General features: G+C 46.7%; 1 protein-coding gene across 1 annotated transcript in view; it reads left to right on the top strand.

Moving 5' to 3' along the window:
• Positions 1 to 13,246, top strand: part of ift122 (intraflagellar transport 122 homolog (Chlamydomonas)) — a 232,907-nt gene that overhangs the window by 177,327 nt on the left and 42,334 nt on the right. Inside the window, exons 20-23 of the mRNA XM_078210139.1 lie at positions 2,569 to 2,671; positions 4,107 to 4,247; positions 4,375 to 4,472; positions 11,911 to 12,011. Coding sequence (XP_078066265.1) covers positions 2,569 to 2,671; positions 4,107 to 4,247; positions 4,375 to 4,472; positions 11,911 to 12,011 — 443 coding nt within the window. The remainder of the gene's footprint in view (positions 1 to 2,568; positions 2,672 to 4,106; positions 4,248 to 4,374; positions 4,473 to 11,910; positions 12,012 to 13,246) is intronic.

The raw sequence follows: 13,246 nt of genomic DNA, 5'->3' as shown, positions 1-13,246 counted from the left end.
GAGTCGGCACAACATGGGTTAAATAGTTTCTCCAAGGCAGACCTGTATGTTTGTAACATAGATGTATGATTGTTATGGGATTACAAGCTACTAGTGCTTTTACCAGTGCTCACCACTGACTTTGTTCATGTTGTTGTGAAAAGAGATTACATTAATAATAAAATAATAGGAATCTGTAGTCTTTAAAAAAAAACAAAAGTTGTGAGAAAATCTGGATAGCCTTATATTAGTTCTGCAAAGTTTTGGGCATAAAACAAAATCATTTATAAATTTGATCTGAATCAGACAACATTTGGTTGGCTGGTGCAAGGAATGGAAATATTACACAAGTGCCAAAGGAAGGCCTCTTCTGAGGTTGAAGTTAAGGAATTTTGGGGGAAGAATTGACCTGGTCACTTGACGTAGCCAGGTTATAGATAAGCTTTAAGAAGATTTACTCTGTTCAATATTTCTAGTGAAATCATGAGCACATTTAAAAAGTAAAAGTTCGCAGGGAAACCTCATGGGTTCAGTTATAGTGTAGATGCAGACAACTCCATCCCCCAAAGCAATTTTTTCCATTTTGTTGGGACATTGGCTTATTCCTCCGCCATTATTGATATTGTTGATCCACAATTATTCAGGATTTCAGCTGGTCGGATAAGATGAGTGATATTAGTTGATCTTTTTCCCATTAAGTGTGACAACTTTCATATGTGCTATAGCCATAGAATCATAGAAAAGATACAGGGCAGAAGAAGCCAGTCAGCCTATTGTACCTGCACCAACCAAAAAAGAAATTAGCTGCCCATCCTCTCTAATCCTTCTACCAATCACATTCAATCTATGCCACCTGGTAACTGACCCCTCAGCTAGGGGAAACAGATCTTTACTGCCAATCCTGTCTAGGCTCATCAGAAGTTTGTACACCTCAATCAGATTCCTCTCTCAGCCTCCTCTGTTCTAAGGAAAACCCTAGTCTATCCAATTTATCCTCTTAGCTGCAATTTTCAAGCCTTGGCAAATTCTTGCTCACTCCAGAGCAATTACATCCTTCCTGTAATTTGGTGACCAGAACTACACCAAAATCCCAGTTGTGGCCTAATCAACATTTTATAAGGTTCCATCATGCCTGCTTTTGTATTCAATACCTCACCCAATAAAGGAAAGCATTCCCTGTGCATTCTTGATCACCTTTGTTGTGGGAAATTTACCACTTCAGAGTCAGACTTGGAGGTTTCAATAATACAGTTTTATTTCAGACAAAGCTTTGGGAGAAAGCACTGGTACTCCGCAGTACTTGGCAGCTACCTTCTCAACTACACAATGGTAGTTGATCATTTTTATAGCTTTTAGACAATAGGCAGTACGGACATTAGCTGTTAACACATCGTTACAAGTTGAGTAGACAGATACGGACATCCATAGTTAACACATTGTTACAAGCAGACAGGTACGGACATGGACAGTTAACATATCGTTGTTCATAGAATGGATACATTTATGCAGTTATGTCCTCTATCAATGACTGGTTTCGATCTATACATTCAGTGGCTGATCTTGTTACATTTATGTATTTATGTCCCCATTTGTGGCTGACCTTATTATCAGACTCATTGTTCTGGGTCTGCTCTTATCTAAAGTGCCTCAAGCTCTGACCAGCTTCCTGCAGCAATTCAGATACTGCAGATTTTAACTTTTTGTGTAACTGTCTGTGCCAAAAGCCAGTGCCTTTTAATGTCCCTTCCCAGGTAACCATTTTGTGTGTCAGGTAACCATTTTGTGTCCATCACTTTAATTCCACCATAACACCTTGTCCACCTGTCCTGCTCCTTCAAGGACCTATGGACATTTACTCCAAGGTCTCTCACTTCCTCAACCCCTTTCAATATCTTCCCATTTATTGAGTATTCCCCTTGCTTTGTTTGCCCTCCCAAATGCACTACCTGACACCTTTGCAGATTGAATTCTATTTGCCACTTCTCTGCCCACTCAACCAAGCCATGAACATCATTCTGTAGTCAACAGCTATCCTCTTCACCATCAACTACAAAGCCAGTTTTATGTCATCTGCAAATTTCTCAATCATGCCTCCCATATTTAAGTCGAACTCATTAATATATACAACACACAGCCCTGCTGATTCCCTCGCTCAGAAACCCCTATCTTTATAATAAAAGCAAAATACTGTGGATACTGGAACCTGAAACAAAAACAGAAAATCTTAGCAGGTCTGACAGCATCTGTGGGGAGAGAATAGAGCCAACATTTTGAGTCTGGATGACCCTTTGTCAGAGCTGGACCCCTATCTTTACCCATGTGCTGCTTCAGCCTTCCTTAAGTAACCGATCAGGGCAGTGCTAAGCAATGTCCAACTCTTGATAGTAAGAGGTCTCACAACACCAGGTTAAAGTCCAACAGGTTTATTTGGTAGCACAAGCCACAAGCTTTCGGAGCGCTGCTAGCATCTCCACATCACAACTCTTGATAAGCATCCTGGTGTGTGCTGTTGGACCACTTAGTACAACACCTAATGATGGATAATGCTCTGTTCCTCCTTATATGGGTTTTTGGCTTTTTTCTACTCAGGCCTTCACTTTGGTGGCTAGGCACCCAGAATTCAAGGATGCTGTGTATGTGCCGTATGCACAGTGGCTGGCAGAAAATGACCAGTTTGAAGAAGCCCAAAAAGGTGAGAATTAATTAGGTCTGATTGGGTAAAGTCAGGGCTCAGCCATGTTCGGGTAAGAAAAGAAATATGAAACAAATCTGCACTCACTGATGCTGTATTTTTCTATGATGAGTAAAATAGCCGTTTGTGAGCAAATTCTTCTGTGGAAGTTTGCACATGAGAAATTGTTCTGCTGCTTGCCTGGAAATGTTTGAAAACACAGCTTAAAATCAGTGTCTGGTTTTGACTCTGAACTTCCTTGGATATGCTGTCAGTGTCCAATGAACCTGACTGGAAATGGGCAAGGACATTAACACTGAGACTTTCCTGTCGGTCATATGAAGGATGGAACTTGTTATATATTTATGTAGTTGGATAATTGCTTTAAGAGCAAGTCACATGGCTTGATAGTGATGTTTGTCATTAGGGTGTTTCAGAGGCTCCTGCTTTTAGTTTCAGTTTGTATTCTGTACAGGCAACAGCTCTTACAATAAACCTAGAATAAAATCATAGAATCCCTACAGTGCAGAAGGAGGCCATTTGGCCCATCACGTCTGTACCGACCACAAATCTACCCAGGCCCTATCCCTTAATCCCTATTTACTCTTGCTAGTCCCCCTGACACTAAAGGGCAATTTGGCAAGGCTAGTCAACCTAACCCACGCATCTTTGTACTGGGAGGAAACCGGAGCACCCGGAGGAAACCCACGCAAACACAGGGAAAATGTGCAAACTCCACACAGACAGTGACCCAAGGCCAGAATTGAAACTGAGTCCCTGGCGGTGTGAGGCAGCAGTACTAACCACTGTGCCACCATGCTGTCCCAAACCTGTTGCATGTTGGCTTTGAATCTACCTGTACAAACCACATCTTTTCTTTTTGTTTAAAACCCAAACCCCCTAATATAGCTCGGATATTACAGAACTTCCATTCACTCAAATATGACATTGTAACTTCCTTCTTTCTTTACCTCTTACAACGTGGGTAATGTCTGAGGATCACCCTCGAATAAAGGCATGGGGTGAAGCTGCCTACTCTGAGCGTTCCTGTATCCCAGGTTCAGTTGGAATCACACAGGAGTGGAAACTGTGACATTGAGAGAGATAAAGCATGCAATCCTCCATGTGCAGGGCTCCCTAGGGAAGAGGGACAGAGAAGCGGTCTGAGGACTGAATCGTTTCCCACCCTATGATGGGAAAACACTAAATTTAGCAATGAAATAGAAAGATATGCACTGAAGATATGCCTCTGTTACCATGTCCAACTGCTGGCGCAATCCTAATGCTGCCCCAGAATTGCAATGGGATCAGTACTGGAGGACACCAAAAGGTTTGGCACATTCTGACAATTTTCAGGGCAGCAGTGAACAGCTTGCTAATTACGTTTATATTATAAAAGATCTCTACGTTCGCTAGATTTCTCATGATGTTTTGGGTTCCTTTGCTTTGCTCACAGCATTTCATCAGGCTGGTCGACAAGATGAAGCTGTGAAGGTTCTGGAACAGCTGACCCACAATGCAGTTTTGGAAAGTCGGTTCAATGATGCTGCCTATTATTATTGGATGTTGTCTATGCAATGCCTGGATATATCTCGAGGTAAGACCACTGATATTATTGATCATTCTGATGTAAATTTTAACAGTTAACATCTGTATGAAATTTAGTTTGTTTATATTTAATTGGACAATATGATTTTTAAAAACTATTTGCATATGTTCAACAGAAAATGCAGAGAAACAACTAGAGATGCTTAAAATGTTTCACCATTTCCAGCACTTGGCAGAACTCTACCATGCATACCACTCAATCCAGAGATACACGGTAAGAAAGTGCTCAGAAGGACTTTCCAAGAATACGATTCTCTCTCATATCTGCTTTCTAAGATTTATTGTGAGTCAGTTTTTAGGCAGCACCTTGCAAACCCATGACTACTACCGTCCAGAACAGGCTTGTCCAATGTATGGCTTGTCAGCCAAATGCAGCCCACGAAGCACCTCTATGCAGCCCCTGAAGCTAGTTTACAAAATGCCAGTCAAACAAGTAAGTTTGAATGGAAGAATCTGCATGGAGCTACTCCTCCAATCACATGTCTTCTCCCATGTTTACTGCTGATCAACAAATGTGGGGGAGCAATGATCTATGATTGGAGGAGTAGCAAACACAAGTGGCGGTGAGTTCGGGAGTTGAGGATCAGGGAACCGACGAGCGGGGCCTGGGGAGCTGAGTGTAGGGAATGATGGTGCCAGGGAGCTCCCAAGTCTGAGTGAGTGAGCAACTGGAGAATGTATGAAGGAGAGTATGAGGAGGGGAAGGGGGAATGGAGAGTATGAGGAGTGTGTGGAGGGTGTGAGGGGGGTTGAGTGACTGTGTGGGGAGTAGTGAGAGAGTGTGTGTGGGGGGTAGTGAGAGAGTGTGTGTGGGGGGTAGGGAGAGAGTGTGTGTGGGGGGTAGGGAGAGAGTGTGTGTGGTGGGTAGGGAGAGAGTGTGTGTGGGGGGTAGTGAGAGTGTGTGTGGGGCGTAGTGAGAGAGTGCGCGTGGGGGGCCGTGAGAGAGTGCGTGTGGGGGGCCGTGAGAGAGTGCGTGTGGGGGGCCGTGAGAGAGTGCGTGTGTGTGTGGGGCCGTGAGTGTGTGTGCATGGGGGGCCGTGAGTGTGTGTGCGTGGGGGGCCGTGAGTGTGTGTGCGTGGGGGGCCGTGAGTGTGTGTGCGTGGGGGGCCGTGAGAGAGTGTGCGTGGGGGGCCGTGAGTGTGTGTGCATGGGGGGCCGTGAGTGTGTGTGCGTGGGGGGCCGTGAGTGTGTGTGCGTGGGGTGCCGTGAGTGTGTGTGCATGGGGGGCCGTGAGTGTGTGTGCGTGGGGGGCCGTGAGTGTGTGCGCGTGGGGGCAGTGAGTGTGTGTGCGTGGGGGGCCGTGAGTGTGTGTGCGTGGGGGGCCGTGAGTGTGTGCGCGTGGGGGCCGTGAGTGTGTGTGCGTGGGGGGCCGTGAGTGTGTGTGCGTGGGGGGCCGTGAGTGTGTGTGCGTGGGGGGCCGTGAGTGTGTGTGCGTGGGGGTCCGTGAGTGTGTGTGCGTGGGGGGCCGTGAGTGTGTGTGCGTGGGGTGCCGTGAGTGTGTGTGCATGGGGGGCCGTGAGTGTGTGTGCGTGGGGGGCCGTGAGTGTGTGTGCGTGGGGGGCCGTGAGTGTGTGTGCGTGGGGGGCCGTGAGTGTGTGTGCGTGGGGGGCCGTGAGTGTGTGCGCGTGGGGGCAGTGAGTGAGTGTGCAGGGGGGGCAATGAGTGAGTGGGGGGGGAATAGTGAGTGAGTATCTTTGCGAAATGTGCTTATCAGCCCCTTGAGTGAGAAAATGTTGAAATGGTTGGACAAGCTTGATGTAAAAGGGAACACCACCACTTTGGAGGTTCCACTTCAAGTCACTCACCATCCTCACTTGGAAATACATCGCTGTTCCCTTAATGTTGCTGGAACAAAATCCTGGAACTCCCTCCTAACAACACTGTGGGTGTACCTACACCTCAGGGACAGTTCAAGAAGGCAGCTCATTACCATCTTCTCAAGGACAAATAGGGATGGGCAATAGATGCTGGTCTAGCCAGCAACAATGAATAATAAAAGTCTGTGGACTGCTAATCTTTACAAACAAAGAACAATACAGCACAGGAACAGGCCCTGCAGCCCTTCGGCCCTCCAAGCCCGTGCCGCTCCCTGGTCCAAACTAGACCATTCTTTTGTATCCCTCCATTCCCACTCCATTCATATGGCTATCTAGATAAGACTTAAACGTTCCCAGTGTGTCCGCCTCCACCACCTTTCCTGGCAGCGCATTCCAAGCCCCCATCACCCTCTGTGTAAAATATGTCCTTCTGATATCTGTGTTAAACCTCCCCCCCTTCACCTTGAACCTATGACCCCTCGTGAACGTCACCACCGACCTGGGGAAAAGCTTCCCACCGTTCACCCTATCTACGCCTTTCATAATTTTATACACCTCTATTAAGTCTCCCCTCATCCTCCGTCTTTCCAGGGAGAACAGCCCCAGTTTACCCAATCTCTCCTCATAACTAAGCCCCTCCATACCAGGCAACATCCTGATAAACCTCCTCTGTATTCTCTCCAAAGCCTCCACGTCCTTCTGGTAGTGTGGCGACCAGAACTGGACGCAATATTCCAAATGCGGCCGAACCAACGTTCTATACATCTGCAACTTTTATACTCTATGCTCCGTCCTATAAAGGCAAGCATGCCATATGCCTTCTTCACCACCTTCTCCACCTGTGACGTCACTTTCAAGGATCTGTGGACTTGCACACCCAGGTCCCTCTGCGTATCTACACCCTTTATGGTTCTGCCATTTATCGTATAGCTCCTCCCTACATTATTTCTACCAAAATGCATCACTTCGCATTTTCCACGCACATACTCCCCAAGTATCCAGATCTAAAGTCCACCCCCCCCACCCCCCCAACACACGCACACTTCCTTAACCACCATCCACGCCCATTATGCCCCCACTCCACTCCCTGCAGATTCCAGACACACTCCCACGCCCCTTTCAGCCTTTACACTCACTTCCTCACCCCACCCAATCTCCACACTCTCCCCCTTCGCTCCTTCCAATTTTCACACACTCCCCCTCACTTCCTCCAATCTCCACATTCTCCCCCCTTCGCTTCTTCCAACGTCCACACTTTCCCCTTCACTCCCTCCAGCCTTCACACTCTCCCCCTTCGTTCCATTGTTATGATCCAGGCCAGAAACTCCAAGGTGTATTACAAAGTCAGCCTGACCAAAGGTTTTGCACTTTGAATTTGGCATGGCTGAGCATAAGGTGTTTCACTCCAGGTATGATTCAAGTAACCCACCGGAAAGCTTTTATTAAACAAAGTTTATTTAAGAACACAGTAAACATATAATTTTTTAAAAAGCATGACTTTTACCAATTACAAAAAACTACCATAGAATCCCTACATAGAATCAGAAGGAGACAATTCAGCCAATTGAGTCTGCACCAACAACAATCCCATCCAGGTCCTATAACCCCACGTATTTACCTTGCTAGTATCCCTGACACGAAGAAACAATTTAGCATGGCCAATCAACTTAACCTGCACGTCTTTGGACTGTGGGAGGAAACCCACGCAGGCACAATGAGAATGTGCAAACTCCACACAGTCAATGACCCAAGGCTGGAATTGAACCCGGGACCCTGGCGCTGTGAGGTAGCAGTGCTAGCCACTGTGCCACCTTGCCGCCCCATGATATTGTATAAACCTCAACAGCTAACTATAATGTTCCAAGCCAAACAACATCCTATAAACATACACCCTTTACTGGGCTTGGCACAAAAAACAAGTATGCTCATGTGATGCTGGATTTCACTGCTTTGAACACCTGCTGTGAATTGGTCCTTGGAAATGTTGGATTACAACTGAGGCTTCCCAAACTTGGAACTTTCAGCACACCTTGAGAGAGAGAGGGAGATAGAGACACTGCTTGTCTAGCTAGCAACCCCACAGACAGCAGGATTTCCAACACCAGGAAGTGAAACAAGAAATGATGTGTTCTGCCTCAAGTCCAAACAGCTTCTGACAAAAATGAAAATAAAACCCTGGACTTTACTGTGGAAAAATAATGTCCATACATGCATCACCTGACCTGTCAATCATCTCCAAAACAAGCTCCAGTCAGCAATCCCAAGGGATCATTAAAACCCCAGGACACTACATTAGCCCAGATTAAAATAAACATGTTGTCCATTGTAGTGCTTCAGTAACAATTAGAAGTCATCGCTTGCAGACATTTTGGCAACAATAAAACACCTCGGCCTTTTGAAAAAGCTGTAGAGAAGCATGATTAAAATACATTTCTTAAAGGCACAGTATCGTCACACCTTTCAGTCTCTACACTCTTCCCTTTACTCCCTCCAATGTCCACACACTCCCCTTCACTCCTTCCAATCTCCACACCCTCCCCTTCATTCCCTTCCGCCTTTACACTTTCCCCCCTCACTCCTTCCAAATTCCACTCTCCCTCTCACTCCCGCCAATCTCAAAACACTTCCCCTCACTCCTTTCAATCTCAACACTCTCTCCTTCATTCCCTCCCCCTCTCTCCCTTCAATCTCCACACTCTCCCCTTCATTCCCTCCCCCTCTCTCCCTCCAATCTCCACACTCTCCCATTTCACTCCTTCCAGTCTCCACTCACTTCCCTTTCACTCCTTCCAGTCTCCACTCACTTCCCTTTCACTCCTTCCAATCTCCACTCACTTCCCTTTCACTCCTTCCAATCTCCACAATCTCCTCTTCACTCCCTCCAATCTCCACACTCTCCCCTTTCACTCCTTCCAATCTCCACTCACTTCCCTTTCACTCCTTCCAATCTCCACAATCTCCTCTTCACTCTTTCCAATCTCCACACACTCTTTCTCATTCCTTCCAATCTCTATACTTTCCCCCACATTCCCTCCAATCTCCGCACTCCCCCTTCACTCCCTCCAGGGGAGCAGGGGAATGAGGGGTTTGGGAATGGAGTAAGGGGTGTGGTGGGAGAGAGGGGAAAAGAGAGGAAAGAGGAAGAAAGATTGAAAGGAGGTGTGGTGGGATGAGGTGGAGGGGTGGTGGGGGGGTTGGTGGTGGAAAGTGTTACCCTGCACACCATACATAATCATTTGGGACTTAGGAAAATTTTCATAGAAATCCTACAGTACAGAAAGAGGCCATTCAGCCCATCGAGTCTGCACCGACAATCCCACCCAGGCCCTACCCCCATATCCCTACATATTTTACCCGCTAATCTCTCTAATCTACTCATCCCAGGACACTAAGGGGCAATTTTAGCATAGCCAATCAACCTAACCCGCACATCTTTGGACTTGTATTTTGCTTGTATATATATTCTTGATAACTGTCATTTGATATTATAAGTATGGTTCTGTATGAAAATGATAGTTAACTGGCCAGTTCTGAGTGCAAATGGAATAGAATGATAGCCAGGTGATTGCTTGTGGGTGCAAGTGTTTATCAAAAGTGGGAACAATTGATGCAAAATAATAGCAAAATCATTGCAAATGAGTGCACTTGATCAATGAAAGCTGTTGAAAGCAAATGATGAGAAATTGTATGAAAATTTTCGACCAGAGATTGAAGTCCTTACAGGAAGCAGGGTGTGAGGAAGTGTACCCCGAGTAACTTCCTAAAAGCTTCATGCCCATTCTATGCGTCTCCTTCTGGGAAGAAAGAAGCAAGAGCAGTAACTCCTCTATAAAATAATTTTCATTTAGGGTTAACTGGACTGACATAGACAACATATTGGCTGGGAATCTCCCAGCCCGCTGTGCTGCTCGAGTAGCACAGTGTGCCAGGGACATTAGCGGAGGGGCCTGTAGCGGAACTCACAACTGCGTCCGGCTGATCGTGAGTCTCCAAGGCCCTTTTTTCTGATGTAATCAGCCCCATACTGGAAATCGGCGCAGAGCTGATTGCCATATAGAAATCTCTATTTCTATATGATTAGTGGGTCTGGGACGATAGTCTCCGGGCCTGCTGGTGTCCCCCCGCGCCAGGATTTTCAAGTTTGCTGATGACACCACCGTAGTGGGTCGGATCTCTAACAATGATGAGACAGAGTACAGGAATGAGATAGAGAATCTGGTGAACTGGTGCAGCAACAATAATCTCTGCCTTGATGTCAACAAAATGGAGGAGATAGTCATCGACTTCAGGAAGCGTAAAGGAGAACATGCCCCTATCTATACCAACGGGGATGAAGTAGAAAGGGTCAAGAGCTTCAAGTTTTTAGGTGTCCAGATCACCATCTGTCCTGGTCCCCCCTTGCCAAAACTATAGTTAAGAAAGCCCACCAATGCCTCTACTTTCTCAAAAGACTAAGAAAATTTGGCATGTCAGCTACGACTCTCACCAACTTTTACAGATGCGCCATAGAAAGCATTCTTTCTGGTTGTATCACAGCTTGGTATGGCTCCTGCTCTGCCCAAGACCACAAGGAACTACAAAAGGTCATGAATGTAGCCCAATTCATCACGCAAACCAGCCTTCCATCCATTGACTCTGTCTACACTTTCCACTGCCTCGGCAAAGCAGCTAGCATAATTAAGGACCCCACGCATCCCGGACATCCTCTCTTCCACCTTCTTCCGTCGGGAAAAAGATACAAAAGTCTGAGGTCACGTACCAACTGACTCAAGAACAGCTTCTTCCCTGCTCTTGTCAGACTTCTGAATGGACTTACCTTGCATTAAGTTGATCTTTCTCTACAACCTAGCTATGACTGTAACACTACATTCTGCGCTCTCTCATTTCCTTCTCTATGAACGGTATGCTTTGTCGACATAGCGCGCAAGAAACAATACTTTTCACTGTATGTTAATACATGTGACAATAATAAATCAAATCAAATCAAAAGGAGAGATTCCCATTAGCGGGGTTTCTGAATGCTCCCCACCAATGGGGAACAGGCATGTTTACCCCACTGGTGGGAACAGAGGCCATTGAGGATGCCCCCAGGATGTCAGGGGCGGGGGGTGCCCCTTGGGCAGTGCCAGCCTGGCAGTGCCCGCCTGGCATCCTGGCATTTCCCAGGAGGCACCCTGGCACTGTCCACCAGACTCCAGGGCAGTACCAAGGGAGTGGGGCCTATTGGAGGGGCGGGGCCATTGGGAGGGTGATTGTTTTTTGGGGGGAGGGGGCGGATCTCCTGCCATGCTGCAATGGGATCGGTGGGGGAGGGAGTCGGGGCAATCGGAGCTGGGGATGGGCGGGTGAGGTAGGCTGGAGACCGGGGTGGTGGGTGTTGGGTAGGCCAGCAATTGCCGGGGTGGGGTGTCGGATAGGCGGCAATTGGTGGGGCTATTGGGTAGCCAGCGATCGGGGTGGGGTGGGGGGCAGGGCTGCAAAAGAAATTGGGAGGCCGGCGTTGGAGGGCCAGTGCGCATGCACCAATTTTCCCAATGAGAAATCGGCACATATGGAACAGCCCACTCAGCACTACGCTGCCAGCCTCTCGGGTGGGATGAGGCACCCCCTCCCCCTTCCTTTCCGACATGAATCTATCTGAGGCACTCTGATGCACAGAGTGCTGGAGATTCGTATCCTTGATTGAATGCTTTAAATCTCATGTTACTCTGCTACAACTTATACTTATTCTGATTTTCTCCTTCACTTCTAGGGCCCATTAAGGAAAGTGCGACAGCAAATATAATTAATATGAGCAAAAAACCTAAAGTTTACCTGATTTTATCTTTTTTGCAGGATGAACCTTTTAGTTCCCACTTACCTGAAGCTCTCTTCAACATCTCCCGATTCTTACTTCACAATCTTACGAAAGAAACACCTTTGGGCATCTCCAAAGTGTATCCTTTTATCACCTGAGCGATTTCACAGAGGACAGAAATAGTAACGGAAAATGCTGGAAACACTCAGCAGGTAAGGCAGTATCTGTGGAAGAAGTAACAGCATTAATGGACCAGATTGTTACAGGGAGCAGGGGGGTGCAGAAGGCCCAGTGCACAAAGGGCTCCCCCCCCCCCCCCCCTTCCCACCGTTTTTCATCTAGGCCACAAAAAACAACCTACCCACACCTGTCCACCTGTTCATGCCGACCTGATTATGGCATGGGCAGTGTATTGCCCGGTCAATCGGCTTGCTAACAAGCCTAATTGATTTCTAATTACTTATTTTACTATGGTGGTGAACCTCATACATTATTGGCTCGGCCCAGGAAGGTTATGGGCTTGCCACTTGACATACTTTATATCAGGTCACGATGGCAGAGTTCCTTCCCAAAAGAATATTCGTGAATTAAATTGGTTTTTACAACAAACCACATGTTAGATTACTAATGGTAGCTTTTTATTCAGGTGCAGGCAACTTGTGGTTTTTGCTCCAACATTGCTCCTATCCATTTTTCATCCCTGTTTATAAACAATACATCTCAAAAACTAATGGGCAAATTTCAACGAAACTTGGTATATGGTGAGCGTATGGCTGGAGGAAGAACTGATTAGTTTTTGACGAAGATCTAGATCTGGATCCTGGAATTTTTTTCAAGCATTCTTTTGTTAACATTGGGAGATAGGGTGACTTTGCTTCATCTTCGAGAATATTGTGGGTTGTTTGATTCTGGATGTTATTGATTGTTTTAGAATGTTGTGGATTGACTCAGCTCCTGCGTTGGAATTTGTCACAGCTGTCAAAATGTGAGCAGAGTTTTCAGAGCAGGTTGTTGGAGGTGCATCAGTCCAAAGCTTCTTAAGAAGATCCTGAGGGACAGGATATATGGGCATTTAGAGAGGTTTAGTATGCTCAAGAATACTCAGCTTTGTCAAGGGCAGATCGTGCCTTACGAGCCTGGTGGAGTTCTTTGAAAATATGACTAAACACATTGACGAAGGGAAGGCGGTAGATGTGGTTTATATGGATTTTAGCAAGGCGTTCGATAAGGTCCCCCATGCGAGGCTTCAAGAAAAAGTGAGAGGGCATGGGATCCAAGGGGCTGCTGCCCGGTGGATCCAGAACTGGCTTGCCCAGCGGAGGCAGAGAGTGGGTATAGATGGGTCTTTTTCTAAATGGAGGTCAGTCACCAGTG

Source organism: Mustelus asterias, chromosome 3 (genome assembly GCF_964213995.1).
Source record: "Mustelus asterias chromosome 3, sMusAst1.hap1.1, whole genome shotgun sequence".
In the NCBI taxonomy this organism is placed as follows: Eukaryota; Metazoa; Chordata; class Chondrichthyes; order Carcharhiniformes; family Triakidae; genus Mustelus; species Mustelus asterias.
The sequence above is the reverse complement of the archived record's forward strand: the minus strand, read 5'-3'. Positions and strand labels throughout refer to the sequence as shown.